A 20,374-nucleotide genomic window follows, 5' to 3' on the forward strand; every position below is an offset into this window, starting at 1 on the left:
CTAACCTCATCTACACACCTGGTCACCTCCTCAAAAAATTCACTCAAATTTGTTAGGCCAGGCATGGCCTCCCTCTGACAAAGCCATGCTGACTATCCCTGAACAAACCTTGCCTCTCCAAGTGGAGATAGATTTTCTCCTTCAGAATTTTCTCCAATAGTTTCCCTACCACTGACATGAGAATCACTGGCCTGTAAGTTCCCTGGCTTATCTCTACAACCCTTCTTAAATAGCGGAACCACATTAGCTGTTCTCCAGTCCTCTGGCATCTCCCCCAAGGCCAGAGAGGAATTAAAAATTTGGGTCAGAGCCCCTGCGATCTTCTCCCTTACCTCCCTCAGCAGCCTGGGACACACATCATCCGGAGCTGGAGATTTGTCCACTTTTCAGCCTGCCAACACCTCCAATACCTCGTCACTCCCTGTATCAATTTGCTCCAGAACCTCGCAGTCTGTCTCCCTGAGGTCGATACCATCATCCTTATTCTCTTGGGTAAAAACGGATGTGAAGTATTCATTCAACACTCTAGCGATGTCCTCTGGCTCCACACATAGATTGCCCCCTTGGTCCCTAATGTCTATCCTTCCTCAATCCCTCACTCACTCCCTCCCTCACTCAGTCAATCCCTCTTCACTCACCTTTCCTTCTCTCCCTTCCTCACTCAGTCTATCCCTCCTCACTCCCTCCCTCACTCACAGCTCCTTCCTCACACTCTCATTCCCCACTCACTCCCTCCAACCCTCACTTTCTCTCTCATCCCCTCCACCCCTCCCTTGCTCCCTCACACTCTTCCTCACTCCCTCCTCCCTCAGTCCACCTCTCACTCACACCCATCTCCCTGACTCCTCCCTCATACTCTCATTCCTCACACTCTCTTACTCCTTCCCCCCCCTCATTCTCTTATCGCCTTGCTCACTCCCTCGTCCTTTCGCTCTCCGGTCATACATCTTCATTCCCTTGTGTCTCCTCACTCACTCCCATCCCAACTCCGCCCCCCCCCCTCCCCCCCCCCTTACCCCGTCCTTAATCCCTCCCTAGACCATAAACCGTAGGAGCAGAAGTGGGCCATTCGGCCCATCGAGTCTGCTCCGCCATTCAATGAGATCATGACTGATCTGATAATCCTCAACTTCACTATCCTGCCTTTTCCCCATTATCCTTGATTCTCTTACTAATTAAAAATCTGTCTATCTCAGCCTTGAATATACTTAACAACCCAGCCTCTACAGCTCTCTGTGGTAAAGAATTCCACACATTCACTCTGAGAGAAGAAATTCCTCCTCATCTCTGTTTTAAATGGGCACCCCCTTACTCTGAGATTATGCCCTCTGGTCCTAGACTCTCCCTAAGGGGAAACAACCTCTCAGCATCTATCTTTGTAACATCTAGCCTTGACTACAGGTTTTATGTCTCTGTCCCTTCCTGCCATTTTCTTTTTTGTTTGCTTTTTTTAAAATTCATTCCTGGGGTGTGGGCTTCGCTGGCTGGGCCAGCATTTATTGCCCATCCCTAATTGCCCTTGAGAAGGTGGTGGTGAGCTGCCTTCTTGAACTGCTGCAGTCCATGTGGTGTAGGTACACCCACAGTGCTGTTAGGGATGGAGTTCCAGAATTTTGACCCAGTGACAGTGAAGGAACGGCGATTTATTTCCAAGTCAGGATGGTGAGTGACCTGGAGAGGAACTTCCAGGTGGTGGTGTTCCCATCTATCTGCTGCCCTTGTCCTTCTAGATGGTAGTGGTTGTGGGTTTGGAAGGTGCTGTCGAAAGAGCCTTGGTGAGTTCCTGCAGTGCGTCTTGTAGATGGTACACACCCTGCTGCTATGTGCATTGGTGGTGGAGGGAGTGAATGTTTGTGGATGGGGTGCCAATCAAACGGGCTGCTTTGTCTTGGACGGTGTCCAGCTTCTTGAGTGTTGTGGGAGCTGCACTCATCCAGGCAAGTGGAGTATTCACACTCCTGACTTGTACCTTGTAGATTGTGGACAAGTTTTGGGGAGTCAGGGGGTGAGTTACTCATCACAGGAATCCTAACCTCTGACCTCCTCTTGTAGCCACAGTATTTATATGGCTGGTCCAGTTCAGTTTCTGGTCAATGGTAACCCCCAGGACATGGACTGCTTCAGTATCTGAGGAGTTGCTGAACATTGTACAATCATCAGTGAACATCCCCACTTCTGACCTTATGATGGAAGGAAGGTCATTGATGAAGCAGCTGAAGATGGTTGAGCCGAGGACACTACCCTGAGGAACTCCTGCAGTGATGTCCTGAAGCTGAGATGACTGACCTCCAACAACCACAACCATCTTCCTTTTTGCTAGGTATGACTCCAACCAGCAAACACTTTTCCCCCTGATTCCCATTGACTCCAGTTTTGCTAGGGCTCCTTGATGCCACACCCGGTCAAATGCTGCCTTGATGTCAAGTGCAGTCACTCTCACCTCACCTCGGGAGTTCAGCTCTTTTGTCCATGTTTGAACCAAGGCTGTGATGAGGTCAGGAGCAGAGTGGCCCTGGCAGAACCCAAACTGAGCATCAGTGAGCAGGTTATTGCTAAGCAAGTGCCGCTTGATATCACTGTCGATGACCCCTTACATCACTTTACTGAAGATGGAGAGTAGACTGATGGGGTGGTAATTGGCCGGGTTGGATTTGTCCTGCTTTTTGTGTACAGGACATACCTGGGCAATTTTCCACATAGCCGGGTAGATGACAGTGTTGTAGCTGTATTGGAACAGCTTGGCTGTAGCACTACTATCAGTATTATTGCCGGAATATTGTCAGGGCCTTTGCAATATCCAGTGCTTTCAGCCATTTCTTGATATCCCATGAAGTGTATCAAATTGGCTGCAGACTGGCAACTGTGATGCTGGGGACCTCTGGATGACCCTCATTTCCCATATTACTATTATGTCAAGTATCAAGTATCTAACAGGACTAGACAGGGTAGCTGCAGGAAAGATGTTCCCGATGTTGGGAAGAGTCCAGAACCAGGGGTCACAGTTTGAGGATACAGGGTAGACCATTTAGGACTGAGTTGAGGAGAAATTTCTCCACCCAGAGAGTGGCGAGCCTGTGGAATTCGCTGCCACAGAAAGTAGTTGAGGCCAAAACACTGTATGTTTTCAAGAAGGAGTTAGATATAGCTTTTGGGGCGAAAGGGATCAAAGGATATGGGGAGAAAGCGGGAGCAGGCTGTTGAGTTGGATGATCAGCCATGATCATAATGAATGGCGCAGCATGTTTGAAGGGCCGAATGGCCTACTCCTGCTCCTAGTTTCTATGTTTTTATGTTTCTATCCCAGCAGCCTTTGCTTTACAGGCTCCTTCCTGATACCTTTTCGTGACTAAAACTACTGCTGCTGTCTTGCTGTGCTACTGCTATCCTAGAGTACCTTTGGTAATAAATGACAAACATCTTGTACACCCTAACACTTCACATTAATAAATGAACACCAAGTCAAGGAAGGAGTTAATAGGAGCTCGACCAAAAACTTGGTCTAGGAAGTGGATTTGAATGATAAAGGATAGGTGGGGTGAGGAGGCAGAGGTGTTTACAGAGGGATTTACAAACTATGGAGTGCCAATGACTGATGGCATGGCCACCAATGCTGGTGGGAGGGAGGGCTACACAAGAGGAATGGAGATTTGGAAGGTTGTGGAGTTGGAGCAGATTACAGAGATTGGGAGATGTAGGTTTGCAAACAGGGATGAGAGTTTTAAAATCGAGGCGCTGCCAAGGCTCGGAGCCAATGTCGGGTCAGCGAGCACAGGGGGTGAGAGGTAATCCGATCTCAGTGAGAGTCAGGACAAGGGCAGCACAATAATGAATAAGATCATCACCCTGAGATGTGAAACAATGACTGGAAGACAGAACCTCAGCAAAGTTCCAATTCTACATTGTTCTATTGCCAAAAAAAAACACAGTTTCTGGAACCGTGTGTTGTTTTAGAAAAAAAGAGAATTTGGAAAACAGCCTCGAAGGAATCAACACAAACTGATCAGCAAAGGAGGGGAGAGAGCCTCTTTGCAAACCCTCTGCCTAAACTTTCAATGGGACAACAGCCTCTGTATGGTTAAACGAAACTTTTCTGGAGGAGTAAGAATCATCAATGATGAATTGAGCGATTTGGTCGTTCCTCCACCTTCTCCATCTCTTTCTCTCTCTCTCTCTCTCGTTCTTTCCTTCATGCCACCCAAGTTACAAATGGGCAAGCGTGTGACGGTCAGTATGGATGTGGCCAAGGTGGACGAGGTCAGCGAGTGTCGGCAGCGTGGCTACCTGCTGACCCCGAAGAGGATTGGTTCAGGGTCGTTCTCCACGGTTTACCTGGGAGTCCCCACCCAGGAGAAAATTGGCTGCAATTTCCGATTGGCTGTTGGTCTCCGAAGCAAGAAAGACAACATGGTGAGCTTTCTTCTGTTGTTGGCTGGGCCCAGCATTTATTACCCATCCCTAGTTGCCCTTGAGAAGGTGGTGGTTAGCTGACTTCTTGAACCGCTGCAGTCCATGTGGTGTAGGTACACCCACAGTGCTGTTAGGGAGGGAGTTCCAGGATTTTGACCCAGCGACAGTGAAGGAATGGCCGATATTTTTCCCAAGTCAGGATGGTGGGTGACTTGGAGGGGAACTTCTAGGTGGTGGTGTTCCCATCTATCTGCTGCCCTCGTCCCTCTAGATGGTCGTGGTCATGGGTTTGGAAGGTGCTGTCGAAGGAGATGACTATGTCAGGCTGTTGCTTGACTAGTCTGTGGGACCAGCTCTCCCAATTTTGGCACAAGTCCCAGATATTAGTGAGGAGAACTTTACAGTGTTGACAGGAGTGGGCTTGCTGTTGTTGTTTCCGGTGCCTAGGTCGACTCTGGTTTTATTCCTTTTTGAATTTGTAGTAGTTTGCTCAGCCATTTCAGAGGGCAGTTATAAATCGACCACATTTCTGTAGATCCGGAGTCATGTGTAGGCCAGACCAGGTAAGGACAGCAGATTTCCTTCCCTAAAGGACGTTAGTGAACCAGATGGGTTTTTACAACAATCGAAGGTAGCTTCATGGTCACCATTACTGAGACTAGCTTTCAATTCCAGATTTATTAATTAACTGAACTAAAATTCCACCAGTTGCTATGGTGAGGTTTGAACTCTGAGCCTCTTCATTAACTAGCCCAGTGACATTACCACTAGACAACGAATCCCTCAGAGTATGGCAGGGATTCACTGTGGGCATGGATACTCCCCTCTTGCGTACAAACACATACTAATCGCCGTCCCTTCCCCTTCCTCCATGTTAGAAGGCTGAACTTGGGATCTTACACTTCTCCATGGATCCAGACCTCTGGGCTGTTTCCTGGTTTGAGAAAATCCAGGTACTTAAAAACATTTAAAAACGTTGGTGTTTTTACTGTTAGAACGACTCAGATAAGGTTGGAAGCGGGTTGGGAGTAGCCTGTTTTCAGAGCTAAAACGGCCGGGAGTGAAGGACCTGGAGTCACAGGATTAACAGGGAGTGCTTATTTCAAGACTGCAGTGGAGATCACAGCATCAAATAAACAGAGAGATGTAGCCTCAACTTTGAGTCAGTGGATCCAAGTTCCACATCAAGACTTTCAGCACAAAATCCAGACTGACACATGCAGGGCAGTACTGAGGGAGTGCTGCACTGTCAGAGGGTCAGTACTGAGGGAGTGCTGCACTGTCAGAGGGTCAGTACTGAGGGAGCGCTGCACTGTCAGAGGGTCAGTACTGAGGGAGCGCTGCACTGTCGGAGGTTCAGTACTGAGGGAGTGCTGCACTGTCGGAGGGTCAGTACTGAGGCAGTGCTGCACTGTCAGAGGGTCAGTACTGAGGGAGAGCTGCACTGTCAGAGGGTCAGTACTGAGGGAGTGCTGCACTGTCGGAGGGGCAGTACTGAGGGAGTGCTGCACTGTTGGAAGGTCAGTTCTGAGGGAGTGCTGCACTGTCAGAGGGTCAGTACTGAGGGCCTGCTGCACTGTCGGAGGGGCAGTACTGAGGGAGTGCTGCACTGTTGGAGGGTCAGTTCTGAGGGAGTGCTGCACTGTCGGAGGGTCAGTTCTGAGGGAGTGCCGCACTGTCAGAGGGTCAGTGCTGAGGGAGTGCCGCACTGTCGGAGGGTCAGTACTGAGGGAGTGCTGCACTGTCAGAGGGTCAGTACTGAGGGAGTGCTGCACTGTCGAAGGGTCAGTGCTGAGGGAGCACTGCACTGTCGGAGGGTCAGTACTGAGGGAATGCTGCACTGTCAGAGGGTCAGTACTGGGGGAGTGCTGCAGGTCAGTACTAAGGGTCAGTACTGAGGGAGTGCTGCACTGTCAGAGAGTCAGTATTGAGGGAATTCTGTGCTGTTGGAGGGTCCGCTCTGAGAGAGTGCTGCACTGTTGGAGGGTCAGTACTGAGGGAGTGCTGCACTGTTGGGAGGGTCACTACTGAGGGAATGCCGCACTGTTGGAGGGTCAGTACTGAGGGAGTTTTGCATGGGTGGAGGGTCAGTACTGAGGGAGCACCACACTGTCAGAGACACTGTCTTTCAAATGAGTGCACGGCAAGGATCCCATGGCCACGATTTTCTAAAGGGCAGGATACTTCTCAAGCAGCACCACTAAAATAGATGATCTGCTCTTTAACACACTGCCTTTTGTGGGATCTTGCTATGCATAGGTTGGCTGGCCCATTTATATGACATCATTTCATAAAAATCACTGGCTGTGCAGTATTTTGGAATGTCCTTGGGTTGTGAGAGGTTTCGAATGGGGAAGTGGAACTTTAACAAACCACATTCTGTTGTCCTTCTCCCCCCACAATCGGCAGGTTGCTATCAAGATCATCCCGATGTCTCAAATATCACAGAACCAGGCTCGACGGTGTCTGTCCCGGGAGATAAATGCTCTGCAGACGACCTACAAGCACCCGAACGTGGTAAGACTGAGACACTCTGTCCGCCCAGGCCCTGTCCCTGTCGATTCAGGAGAGATTGTACTGCCCATATCAGATATAAGAATCGTACCTGATCCTGAGGGAGCTCGGCAGGGTAGAAGCTGCGAGGTTGGGGGAATCTGGAACTAGGGGACACACAGTTTCAAAATAAGAGGATTCCCATTGAGGATGGAGTTGAGGAGAGTGTTTTTTTTCTCAGGGGGTCATTAATCTGTGGAATTCTCTTCCCCAGAGAGCAGTACAGGGTGGGTCACTGAACTTAATCGGGACTGAGTTAGTCAGATTTTTGATTGACAAGGGTTACGGGGGGTGGGGCAGATAGGAAAGTGAAGTTAAGGCCACAATCAGATCAGCCACGACCTTATTGAATGGTGGAGCAGGCTCGAAGGGCTGAATGGCCTACTGCCGGGCTCCTTGTTTTGATGTTCTTGCAGGGGTCAGCACTTTCAGTATCAGTGTCCTGGACCAGATCCTCCACACTCCTGATCGGGAAGAGGTACTAACAGGCTGCACGGGGTCCTTGGGTTCATGTTCCTGGGGATGTGAAAGGCAATATATCAATGCAGATTCTCCCTGTCCTTTGTGACAGTCAGTGACTCCCCTGCCAGACACACCCAGCCTCTGGTCTGTGGGAGTCTGACCATCACTGCTCAGGACCAGTTGGAACTGGTGGGTAAACATCATCCTCTCCCCCCACCCCACCCCAACTATCCAGTGACAACCCCCAATGGAAAGGGCCCACTGTGTGCAGGGTGTGTGATACACACCATGGTCGATAAGCCCCGTGACAGTTAGTCGTTGAGCTCGTGGGAGACAGTGCCTTCAGCATGTTGGGTTGGGGAGGTCAGGATTGGGGGGGATTAAATAAAAGAGATTAACTCTCGTCCTCTCTCTCCCCTCCCCTCCTCTCTCTCCCCCCCTCTCTCTCCCTTCTCCATCTCCCCTTTCCTCTCCATGCCCTCCCTCCCCTGCCACACTCCTTCTCGCCCAACTCCCCCACTTTCCCCTCCCCCTCTATCGTCTCTTCCTCACTCTTCTACCGCTCTCCCCATCCGTCCCTCCCTTCATTCTCTCTCTCTAACTCTCCACCTCTCCCTCTCTTTCACCTCCCTCTCTCCCCCTTCCCTCTCTCCTTCCCTTTCTTCCTCTCTCCCTCTATCTCACTCTCTCCCTCTCCCCACCCTTTCCCTCCCACACTCCCCCTCCTGCTCTCTCTCTCTTTCCCGTTCTCTCTCCTCTGCCTCTCTCTCTTCCTCTCCCGCTCTCTTCCTCCCCCTTTCTCTCTCTATCTCTCTCTCCCCCTCTCTCCCTATCCTCTCACTTCCTCCCCACTCTCTCCCTTTCTTTCTCTCTCCTGCTCTCTCTTGCTCTCCCATTCTCTCTCCTCTGCCTAATTTCCCTCTTTTGCTCTCTCCCTCTCTCGTACTTTCCCTCTCTCTTCCTCTCTCCCTGTCTCCCCTTTCTCTCTTTCTCCCTTTCTCTATCTCTCCTAACCTTGCCTCTCTTTCCTGCTCCCCCTCTCTCTATCTCTCTCCCTCCCTCTGTATCTCTTTTTCTCTCTGTTCCCCTTTCTGTCTCTTTTTCTCTCTCTCTCTTCCTTTTTCTCTTGTCTCTCTCTCTCTCTCTCTCTCCCTCTATCTCCTTCTCTCTCCCCTCACACACAGATCCAGCTATATGAAACTTTCCGCTCTCCATCCCGCCTCTACCTGGTCCTGGAATTGGCAACTCAGGGTGATCTTCTCCAGCACATTAACCGAATCTCGGATAAGAAGATGGCGATGGGACTCCAGGAGGGAGAGGCCAAGCGGCTTTTCCACCAACTGGTGGGGGCCGTCTCACACTGTCACACCAAACACATCGTGCACAGGTACCCGGGGTGGGAGGTCAGCCGGATGCCCAGACTGACCTGCCCGTCCCACATCAAACCCCAGCCCATCTCCTCCCCCACAACAAACACATTCAGCAGAGATATGAGCGGGGCCTCCCACCCCAGTCAACCCAACCCCACCCACAATAACTCCCCAGGACAGTCCAGACGCTCTCTCCCGATTCAACCCTATTCCCAACCTGACTACATCACTCTCTCCACCACCGCCCTCTCCATCCCAAACCCCTCAATCACCCCCCTCCAACAGCAATCCCTCCACCACAACCCCTTCAATCACCACCTCCTCCATCCCCACCCCCACCCTAAACCTACCCCTAACACATCGACAACCACCCACCTCAGTCTACTCTGTGCTTATACCTGTCCTGGGAGTGTTTGATGGGGACAGTGTAGAGGGAGCTTTACTTTCTATCTAACCCCGTGCTGTACCTGCCCTGGGAGTGTTTGATGGGGACAGTGTAGAGGGAGCTTTACTCTGTATCTAACCCCGTGCTGTACCTGTCCTGGGAGTGTTTGATGGATTCAGTGTAGAGGGAGCTTTACTCTGTATCTAACCCCGTGCTGTACTTGTCCTGGGAGTGTTTGATGGGGACAGTGTAGAGGGAGATTTACTCTGAATCTAACCCCGTGCTGTACCTGTCCTCGGTGTGCTGATGGATTCAGTGTAGAGGGAGCTTTACTCTGTATCTAACCCCGTGCTGTACCTGCCCTGGGAGTGTTTGATGGGGACGGTGTAGAGGGAGCTTTACTCTGTATCTAACCCCGTGCTGTACCTGTCCTGGGAGTGTTTGATGGGGACAGTGTAGAGGGAGCTTTACTCTGTATCTAACCGCATGCTGTACCTGTCCTGGGAGTGTTTGATGGGGTCACTGGGTCACTTGGTCCCTGACGTGTAAATGTTATGTTCACATTGCTGGATTTGCTCAGTTTGAAAAACATGCCGAGTGGTGAGGATTTAATGTTGGTTTGTAATAGATGCTGAAAAATTCTTTCACAGAGATCTGAAATGTGAAAATATTTTACTCGATGAAAGAGGATCTCTGAAGCTAACAGGTGAGAGACTGTGAACTAAATAATTGGTGTTATATTGATAAGGAAGGACAGGGTGATTCTGATTGACTGACCAGCTGATATGGGCACAATGGGCTAATGGGAAACTCTGCACTGTAACAACGACGTACATACAACACTGTATTTACAACTTAACTCGGTACTGACCCTCGAACAGTGCAGCACTCCCTCAGTACTGACCCTCTGACAGTGCAGCACTCCCTCAGTACTGACCCTCCAATGGTGCAGCACTACCTCAGTACTGACCCTCCGACAGTGTAGCACTCCCTCAGTACTGACCCTCCAATGGTGCAGCACTACCTAGGTACTGACCCTCCAACAGTGCGGCACTCCCTCAGTGCTGACCCTCCGACAGTGCAGCACTCCCTCAGTACTGACCCTCCGACAGTGCGGTACTCCCTCAGTGCTGACCCTCCGACAGTGCGGCACTCCCTCAGTACTGACCCTCTGACAGTATAGCACTCCCTCAGTACTGACCCTCCGACAGTACAGCAATCCCTCAGTACTGACCCTCTGACAATGCAGCACTCCCTCAGTACTGACCCTCTGACAGTGTAGCTCTCCCTCAGTACTGACCCTCCGACAGTGCAGCACTCCCTCCATACTGCCCCTCCAACAGTGCAGCTTTCCCACTAGTGCTGACCCTCTGACAGTGCAGCACTCCCTCAGTGCTCACCCTCTGACAGTGTAGCTCTCCCTCAGTACTGCAATGGGAGATCCAGCCTGGATTTTGTGCTCGAGTCTCTGGAACTTAAACCTACAATCTTCTGATTCTGAAGCAAGAGAGTGAGAGAGCAATCCACTGGACCACAGCTCACAGTGATGGAGCTTTCTCAAGGCAACTTTGTTCAACTGTAGATCAGCCTCTTGTGCTTGTCTTTCACCTCTTCAAATCCATCTGTTAGGATGAATAAACTGAATCACCGGCAATTAAAGGATTTATTTTTCCTTTGTCTTTGGTATGCATGTGTCGCTGGCTAGGCCAGCATTTACTGCCCATCCCTAATTGCCCTTGAGAAGGTGGTGGTGAGCTGCCTTCTTGAACCGCTGCAGTCCATGTGGTGTAGGTACACCCACCGTGCTGTTAGGGAGGGAGTTCCAGGATTTTAAGCCCTCTAAGTTTGAGAAATCTCAATGTGGATATCACAGACAAAAGGACAAAGAGGTACAGATTTTGCTTGTGCTGCTTTCTATCCTTAATTAGCACATTCCTTAGATAATATCACCACCTTCAACACCATTTCATCCCTTTCTTGGACTCACTCAAGTTCTGTCGAAGGGTCATGAGGACTCGAAACGTCAACTCTTTTCTTCTCCGCCGATGCTGCCAGACCTGCTGAGTTTTTCCAGGTAATTCTGTTTTTGTTTTGGATTTCCAGCATCCGCAGTTTTTTTGTTTTTACCTCTTTGTCCTTTTGTCTGTGACATCTTTTGGTTATCTCCACCTATCACTGGCCCTCTATCCAGCTCTACTTGTCCCACCCCCACTTAAGCCAGTTTATATTTCACCTCTTTTCTATTTTTCCTTAGTTCTATTGAAGAGTCATACAGACTGGAAATGTTACCTATGTTTCTCTCCGCAGATGCTGTCAGACCTGCTGAGTTTTTCCAGGTATTTTTATTTTTGTTTTGCAATGTAGGTCGTCCCGACAACCTTGATGCTGAAAACTGAGTTCATGTCATGGAAATCAACACTGCTCTGTCCTGAAGAATGTTGTAGAAAGTACTTGTACAGCGGTTTGCATTACGTAACGCCTTTAACTTGGTAAAACATCCTGAGGCGTTTGGCAGCCAGGGGCGTAATCAAATGAAACACTGAGCCATGTAAAGAGATTATTAAGTTTGGGTGACCAAAGTCATGGTCAAAGGTGTAGGTTTTAAGGAGCATCATAAAGCGGTAGAGAGGTGGAGTGGCATAGCAAGGAAATTCCAGAGCTTGGGGCCTAGGAGATGAAGGCATGGCCACCAATAGCAGAACAATTAAAATCAGGGAAGCTCGAGAGACCAGGATTAGGGGAGCACAGAGATCTCGGAGAGTTGTAGGGCCGGAGGAGATTACAGAGATAGGGAGGGGCGAGGTCATGGAGGGATTTGAAAATTTAAAAATCATAGCATTGCCTGACTGGGAGCCGGTGTAGCTCAGCGAGCTCAGGGGTGATGGGAGAACCGGGATGTTGGAAGCCTTTTTGGAAATTCTATTTGGGGGGGAATGCAAGGAGAGTGCTGGCAGGGGCTTGGTCTCTATTACACCCCCAGCCCAGAAAGGGGCAATGCATAGGAATGTTAGACAAGGGGGGGGGAGTCACGATGAATAGGAACCAATCAACACCCGGTCGTGTTGAATTTCATCCCCATTATCTTTCACTGTCTTTCTCCGGGATCGTGTTGTGACAGCCGTGAGGATTCCATTACAGGGATCCCTCTCAACAGCCGATAACCTCGCCCCACCCCATCCACCCCAACAGCCAATAACCTCACCCCACCCCATCCACCCCAACAGCCAATAACCTCACCCCACCCCATCCACCTCAACAGCCAACGCCCACCCCATCCATCCCAACAGCCAATAACATCGCCCCTCCCCATCCCTCCCAACAGCCAATAACATCGCCCCTCCACAACCACACCAACAGCCAATAACATCGCCCCTCCCCATCCACCCCAACAGCCAATAACATCACCCCTCCCCATCCCTCCCAACAGCCAATAACATCACCCCTCCCCATCTCTCCCAACAGCCAATAACATTGCCCCTCCACAACCACCCCAACAGCCAATAACTTCGCACCTCCCCATCCCTCCCAACAGCCAATAACGTCGCCCCTCCCCATCCACCCCAACAGCCAATAACATCGCCCCCTCCCCATCCACCCTAACAGCCAATAACATCGCCCCTCCCCATCCATCCCATGATCCTGCTCTCCACTCCTGACTCTGTCACCCCCCTCCCCACCAACCCACCTGATCCTGATCCCCCCACCCCCTCCCCCACCAACCCACCTGATCCTGTCCCCCCCTCCCCACCAACCCGCCCGATCCTGTCCCCCCCTCCCCACCAACCCGCCCGATCCTGTCCCCCCCTCCCCACCAACCCGCCCGATCCTGTCCCCCCCTCCCCACCAACCCGCCCGATCCTGTCCCCCCCTCCCCACCAACCCGCCCGATCCTGTCCCCCCCTCCCCACCAACCCGCCTGATCCTGTACACCCCTCCCCACCAACCCGCCTGATCTTGTCCCCCCCTCCCCACCAACCCACCTGATCCTGTCCCCCCCTCCCCACCAGATCCTGTCTCCCCCTCCCCACCAACCCGCCCGATCCTGTCCCCCCCTCCCCACCAACCCGCCCGGTCCTGTGGGTAATCGATTTCCGGTTGTCATTCCTCAGATTTCGGCTTGGCCACCAGATGCAGGAAGAACAGTCTGATGAGCACCTTCTGTGGCTCGATGCCGTACACAGCACCAGAGATCCTCCAAGGCCAGAGGTATAAGGGAGAACACGCAGACATATGGAGCATGTAAGAGCAGAGAAACACATCCCAACTTAATTGTTCCTTAATCCCTGATATTCCACTGTCCTCTCTCTCTCTCTCTCTCTCTGCAACATCTGTAGTTTCTGGTTTCCCCTGACCTTGTCACCCGCAGAATTGGCTGTTGAATGGTTGAAAACTCTCCTGTCCCACACTGAAGTGTTTCTACCTTGTGCCATGACAGTGCGTTCAGTTTATGTATTGTTCTCTCTCTTCCCCCTCCCCCAGGGGTGTCATCCTATATGCAATGGTTACTGGAAAACTTCCATTTACTGAATTCCAACCTGGTAAACTGCTAGAGGAGATAAAAAGTGGCGTACTTTACCATGAGCGTTTGTCAACAGGTAACTACCTCCCTGCTTAAACCCTTTGATTATTTTAAATGGACCAGTCAGTCTCTTGTGGCATTGCCCAATGGGGAGCTCCGGCTAAAGGGTGGGGGGGAGTAGGGGTTAATTCTCCCTCTCTATTGTGGTAACTTTTGGTAGAAACATCATTCACAGGGAAATTCCCAGGGGAGGTGGGGGTTAGTGTTTTAACTGATTCCCTCCTTGCTATTTCCATCATTAATTCCTTTGCATTTTTAATGGAAATTGTCTATGTGAACACGTCACGGTGTAACTACAGACTCCTACCAGTGGCGGTGCTGCATTGCCTGTAGAGGCAGGAAGCTGTAATTAGACTGTGACCAGTTCACTTAATTCAATCTCAGGGTGTGGACATTGCTGGAAAGATCAGGTAAGGATGGCAGTCCTAAAGGACATTTGTGAACCTTGGATTGTGAACATTGGGATTTTACTCTCCGGAGCTGCTGACCCAATGTTAATGCGGCCGTGGCTCAAGAAATGTGAACAATTAGCTGGAGAACTTCCCAGTCCCCCTATACCCTAGGGGGTCTAATATTCCCCTGTGGATGGTTTATTATGTTTTTAAGTATAAACAGTCACTTGTTAGTACAGAACTTGAATATCACTGAAAACAGAGACGTGCTGTCGAATCTTTTCATCTTGCACTCATCAGGACAAACACAAGAATGCCAAATTTCAAACAATCACAATAATATACGCTACAGGAGAAAAAGATGCTGATTGGTTGGCAAGTCGACTCTGATTGGCTGAGGCAGTGCCATGGAGAATGCAATGGCAAACTATGGGCTCCCCAAGCTCTCAGATAGTACAATAAAAGGTGCAAGGTTTGAACATGTTCCTTCTGTTTGCAGAGAACGGGTCCCTGGGTACGATTGTATGTTGCTGATCACCGGTGTAAATGCAAGATGAGCTTGACTGATTTCCTTCACTAAAGTGTTTTCGTTTTGGGTTTTGGTTTCTTTAGGGTTTGCCGGTTAGCCTAAGATTGCTACCATAGGCTGTTATTCGTAAAAACCATTCTTGTTTATCTACAGATCTGTGTACATTTCAATACAAGGTTGTATTTCTGCTTCCCACTAGATCTCACTTACTTAATCATGTGATGTTGCATCATAGTTACATCAGTATCAGGTGCCCCGATCTTAACTCTTTTCTCTACATAAAGGATATTAGGACATTTTTACAGTAGTCAACGATAGTTGTCATGGTCACCACTAGCTTTATATTCCAGAGTTTATTAACTGAATTTAAATTCCACCAGTTGCCATTTGAACCCTTGATCCAGAGCATTAGCCTGGGCCTCTGCGTTACTAATGACATTACCATTATACCACTGTCTTCACCCTATGGTCTCCCCCATTGCAAGGACCACCCCACTAATAACTAACGGGTGCGGGAGGCTTAATTTGGACCAGCAGCAGATGCAGCAAGATGTGAAGGAGTCTGTCCTAGAGGAAGGTTACGAGGTGGGAATGAAAGCGCAGAATACACAGTCTACCATGGATGGAAGACAAAGATACGATCAAAGATGACATCCCTTCAGGTCTTTTGAATGCTTAAGCTGCTGCTGTTTGGAAGTGCGTGGGATTGTGTGGCCATGGCTCTCTGTACCCTGGACAACCCAGAGCTCTGCTAGCCTCACCTGTTGCTGTACTGTGGTCAGCAACGTGTTGAACAGGGCATCTGTGACCTGAGCTGCCCAAGAGTCACCACGTCTCCTGTGGATTATTAGAGACAAACTATCATTGAAGATACCAGTCTAGAAGCAAATAACTAGGGCGAATTGAAAGTACTTACCTCCTTGGTGAGACAGTCTGCTCACACAGCTCCCCAGTGACTGGACCGCTCATGGTAGACACAGAACCTGTCAACATCTATGGAATTCATTGCCACAGAAGACTGTGGAGGCCAGGTCACTGAGTGTATTTAAGACCGAGATAGATAGATTCTTGATTGGTAAGGGGATCAAAGGTTATGGGGAGAAGGTGGGAGAATGGGGTTGAGAAACTTATCAGCCATGATTGAATGGCGGAGCAGACTCGATGGGCCGACTGGCCTAATTTCTGCTCCTATGTCTTATGGTCTTAACATAGGAACAGGAGGAGGCCAGTCAGGCCCTTGAGACTCTTCTGTCATTTTAATCAATCGTGGCTGATCTGTATCTCAACCCCATTTACCCACATTTGCTCCATATTCTGATACCCTAACTCAACAGCATCCCAGCATCAGGGTGAGAGTTCCAAATTTCCACGACTCTTTCTGTGGAAGAAGCACAGTTGACTTGTTTGAAATTTGGCATTTCTTGTGCTTGTCGTAATGATGAAATGCTTCAGCAACTAGTCTCTCTTTTCGACAAGATCCTATTTCTGTACCAACAGTTAAACCGATTTCCTTCATTCACCCTCTCTCCCCAACCGTCACTCTCTCTCCAGCAGCTGAGAGTAAAGCAAACTGGAGGCCCCAGAAGGCTGGCCCTCTTCTGAATTGCGAGGACTCCCAACTTTTCCTCATGAGAGAAGTAAAAGAAAAGAAAAACCGGATGGAAAAATCCCCTCAAAACTCAGAACAGGAAATTTCCTGGACCAAATGTGTTTGTCTCGTATCTTCACATACATTATTTTCCCCCCTTTGGGGAACAATGGGAAAGTGTGGGGTGAATTTCAATGTGTCTGAACCATATTGTGAATATCTTCTGTGGCTGACGAGACCTGGGTGGGGCTTGAACCTCGAGTTTCTGGCTCAAGGGCCACAACTCCTCCATGAACTGAGTGTGATCTATAAAGATGGTGACTTTGTATACGATGTGATCTTAGCTCCGTTCTGGAACCAATCCAGCTCCCTCTTCAAAACAGAGATTCGAGGCACTTTCAGAGATCCTCTCTGGAAAATCACTAACATCTATTCATGCTTCTGCATAGTTTCAATGCATGTTGCCTGGTTCTCCCCCAAACTGGAATAATCTGTCAATAGCAATCTAGCTTTCCCATTATTTTATGACCTCTGTCAGGTCATCTCTAAGCTGGTCTAATAGACCTTGAGTCTACATGAGTAACTGAGGATCTTCAAGTGAGGGCACATTCTGAAAGCGCTCTGCTCCAACCCACCATGTGAAAGGATCAAACTGGACACGGTGCTCCAGACACAGTTCAAGCCGAGGTCTTGGATAGTGTACATCAATTTGTACTGAATGAACCTGTAAGTACATCCCAGTTTGCTCTCTCCTACCACTGATTGAAGGAGACGCTGTGCTAACAAATAAGGTTAACACAGCTGAGCTGTGGACATAACTGGCAAGGCCAGTACTTTTGACCATTCCTAATTGCATTTGAACTGAAGGCCACTTCAGGGGACAGTTAAGAGCCAACCATGTTGCTGTGGGTCTGGAGTCACATGTAGGCCAGACCAGGTAAGGACAGCAGATTTCCTTCCCTAAAGGACATTAGCAAACCAGATGGGTTTTTACGATAATCATTTCATGGTCAACATCATCATTACTGAGATGAGTTTTCAATTCCAGATTTGTCAATTGAATTTAAATTCCACCAGCTGCCCTGGTGGGATTTGAACCTGTGTGCTCAGAGCATGACCCCGATTACTAGTCCAGTGACATTACCATTATGCCACCACCTCCCCAATCAAAGACTTATTATTTGGGTCAAGAGGACTCGAAACGTCAACTCTTTTCTTCTCTGCCGATGCTGCTAGACCTGAGTTTTTCCAGGTAATTCTGTTTTTGTTTTGGATTTCCAGCATCCGCAGTTTTTTTGTTTTTATTACTTATTATTTATTGATGTTTCTAAAGTGTTTCCTTTCTGGATTGATTGACAAAGCCTGCCAAGATCTGATCAGTAAGATGCTACAGTGGAACCCGTCAGCCCGTCTTGCACTCAGTGAGATCCGCACACATCCCTGGATGCTGCCTGCCACATCCTTCCTCTTCCAGAAGGTCAGAGTCTTCGTGGCCGCTTCCTCAGAGAAGGAGCAACACAAAGAAACAACTGCCAAAGGTTTGCACGTTTGCTCTCTACTCTTGATGCTTAACTGAAGCTGGCTTGCCTCTGCGCTCAATGACACACATCTGGCAACGCCTCCAATCTAAAATTCTCATCCTACTGTTTCTAGTTCCTCCATGGCCTCGCTCTTCTCCATCTCTCTAACCTGCCCAGCATTGTTTCCCTCGAAACTGCCTATTTCCACCTCCCTAACATTGCCTGACTTCACTTGTCGCAGCTCATCCGCTGCCAAAACCCTCATCTATGCCTTTGTTACCTCTGGACTTGACTATTCCAACACGGTCCTGACTGCTCTTCCACATCCTACCTTCCGTAAACCTGAGGTCAACCAAAACTCTGCTGTCTGTGTCTTAACTCGCACCTGGTCCCATTCCCCTTCACCCCTGTGCTCACTGACCTATATTGGCTCCCGGTTAAGCAATGTCTTGATTTTAAAATTCTTGTCCTTGTTTTCAAATCCCTCTAACAACCCTGTGAGACATCTGTGCTCCTCTAATTCGGGTCTCGAGCATCCCCGATTTTAATCCCTCCACTATTGGTGGCCGTGCCTTCTTTAGCCTAGGCCCCAAGCTCTGAAATTCCCTCCCTACGCCTCTCCCTCACCTTCCTCCTTTAAGACTCTCCTTAAAACCTACCTCTTTGACCAAGCTTTTGACTTGACCTAATATCTCCTTATGTAATGCAGTGTTGTATTTTGTTTTATAATGTTTCTGTGAAGCCCCTTGGGACATTTCATGACATTAGAGATGCTATATAAATATAAATTGTTGTTGAGACATCTGTGCTCCCCTAATTAAGGCCTCAAGCACCCCCAATTTTAACTGCGTTATCATTGGCGGCTGTGTCTTCAGCTGCGAAGGCTCTGAGCTCCAGAATCCCGATACCTCTCTTTTCTCCTTTAAGATGCTCCTGAAAAATCTACCTTTTTAAAACAAAGGTTTAGTCACCTGGCTCATTATTTCCTTTCTGGGCTCTGGAGGCCCGTTTGAATAGGATAAAAACTTTTAGAAATTGAGGTGTTGCCAAATCGGGAGCTAGTGTAGGTCAGTGAACACAGGGTGGTGGGTGATCGGGACTTGGTGCTAGTTAGGACAAGCCACCAGTAGAGTTTTGGGAATTGGGGACAGCTTTGTTCTCTGAGAATCTGTGAGCTTCACGATCACTTTTACCACGTACCAGCTATTTAATCGTTCCCAGCAGCCATCCCTGAATGATGAGAAGCTGGAAGCCAGTCTTGATCTCCTGATAGCAGAGTGGCTGACAGAGTTACTCACTTGTAGAGCTCCTGATCTCAATCTGAATCCAGTGTACATGCAAATGGACATCGGGTGCAGACAGGATGAGAACATAAGAAATAGGAGGAGTCGTAGGCCATTTGGCCCCTTGAGCCAGCTCTGCCAGTCATTAAGATTGTGGCTGATCTGATTGTGGCCTTAACTCCACTCTCCTGTCTGCCCCCCAGAAGCCTTGACTCCCTTGTTAATCAAAAATCTGTCTAACTCAGCCTTGAGTATATTCAATGACCCAGCCTCCACTGCTCACTGTGGAAGAGAATTCCAAAGACTAACAACCCTCTGCAGGAAGAAGTTCCTCCTCATCTCTGTCTTAAATGGGAGGCCCCTTATTTTGAAACTGTACCTCCTAGTTCTAGATACCCCTGTGAGGGGTAACATCCTCTCAGTATCTACCCTGACCAACACAAAGCGGCAGACAATGTGTGGGCCCTTGGGCGAGACACAACAGCACGAGTGGGGTCCTCTGACAGTGCCCTGTAGTGAGCCAGTATCTTCAGCAGAGAAACTGCTGGTGGAAGACAGCGGGGAGGAGGAGAGCTGGGCTAATATTAGAGTGCAGTAATTAACAGCAGCAAGTGCAGATTAACACCACACTTTTCTGATTTTCTTATAGAAGATTTAACGTAAACAGCAAAACACTTGGGAGGGAGGTTATTGAAACATAACAGCACAGAGGAAAGCCATTCGGCCCATCGTGCCTGTGCTGGCTGTTTGAGAGAGCTATCCAGTTAATCTCCCCCCCCCCCCCCGGTCTGGATAGGAAAATTTTTTTTTAATAAACTTTTGTTGAATTCACTGGAGGCAGATTCAATGGTAATTGTCAAAAGTGAATTTGATAAATATTTGAAGGGAAAATTGTTTGCAGGGATATGGGGTTAGGGCGAGGGAGCGCGACAAAGAACTGGGTCGAACAGCCTCTGTCTGACAGCCCCCAGAACAGTGGAAATTCCACCACAGAGGGTATGACAGAGTATTTATGAGAATGTAAATTACTACCCTTTCTTGGATTCTTCTGGACCTCAATCACCTCCATCTAGTCCAACGAGAGAGTAATTGGTTGGGTGGTAGAGCTGCCAAGAGGAATTCCCTCTTGCACTGGAAGCATCAGGCCTCCATTTCCCCTACAGCGGCACAGTTCAGAGCTGTGAACCGAGAACCAAGAACGTGGGCCAGCCCTCGAACACCTCTGCAAGCCGATACACTGCAGGCTACTCAAATCAATATCCAGTACCACTCCTACTGCCCAACGTTACCTCCTACCCAGTTTATT

The 20,374-nt window shown here is 49.1% G+C and overlaps 1 protein-coding gene across 1 annotated transcript; it reads left to right on the forward strand.

Moving 5' to 3' along the window:
- Positions 1-4,206: 4,206 nt before the first annotated feature.
- LOC121275776 (testis-specific serine/threonine-protein kinase 5-like) lies at positions 4,207-17,742 on the forward strand (the record flags this gene model as incomplete). Its single annotated transcript, XM_041183383.1, has 8 exons — positions 4,207-4,407; positions 6,817-6,924; positions 8,607-8,809; positions 9,828-9,883; positions 13,287-13,416; positions 13,657-13,772; positions 14,648-14,670; positions 17,599-17,742. Coding segments are annotated over exons 1-8 (981 nt in total), but the record flags the coding sequence as incomplete, so codon positions are not given.
- Positions 17,743-20,374: the final 2,632 nt, after the last annotated feature.

Source organism: Carcharodon carcharias, chromosome 3 (assembly GCF_017639515.1).
Source record: "Carcharodon carcharias isolate sCarCar2 chromosome 3, sCarCar2.pri, whole genome shotgun sequence".
NCBI lineage: Eukaryota > Metazoa > Chordata > Chondrichthyes > Lamniformes > Lamnidae > Carcharodon > Carcharodon carcharias.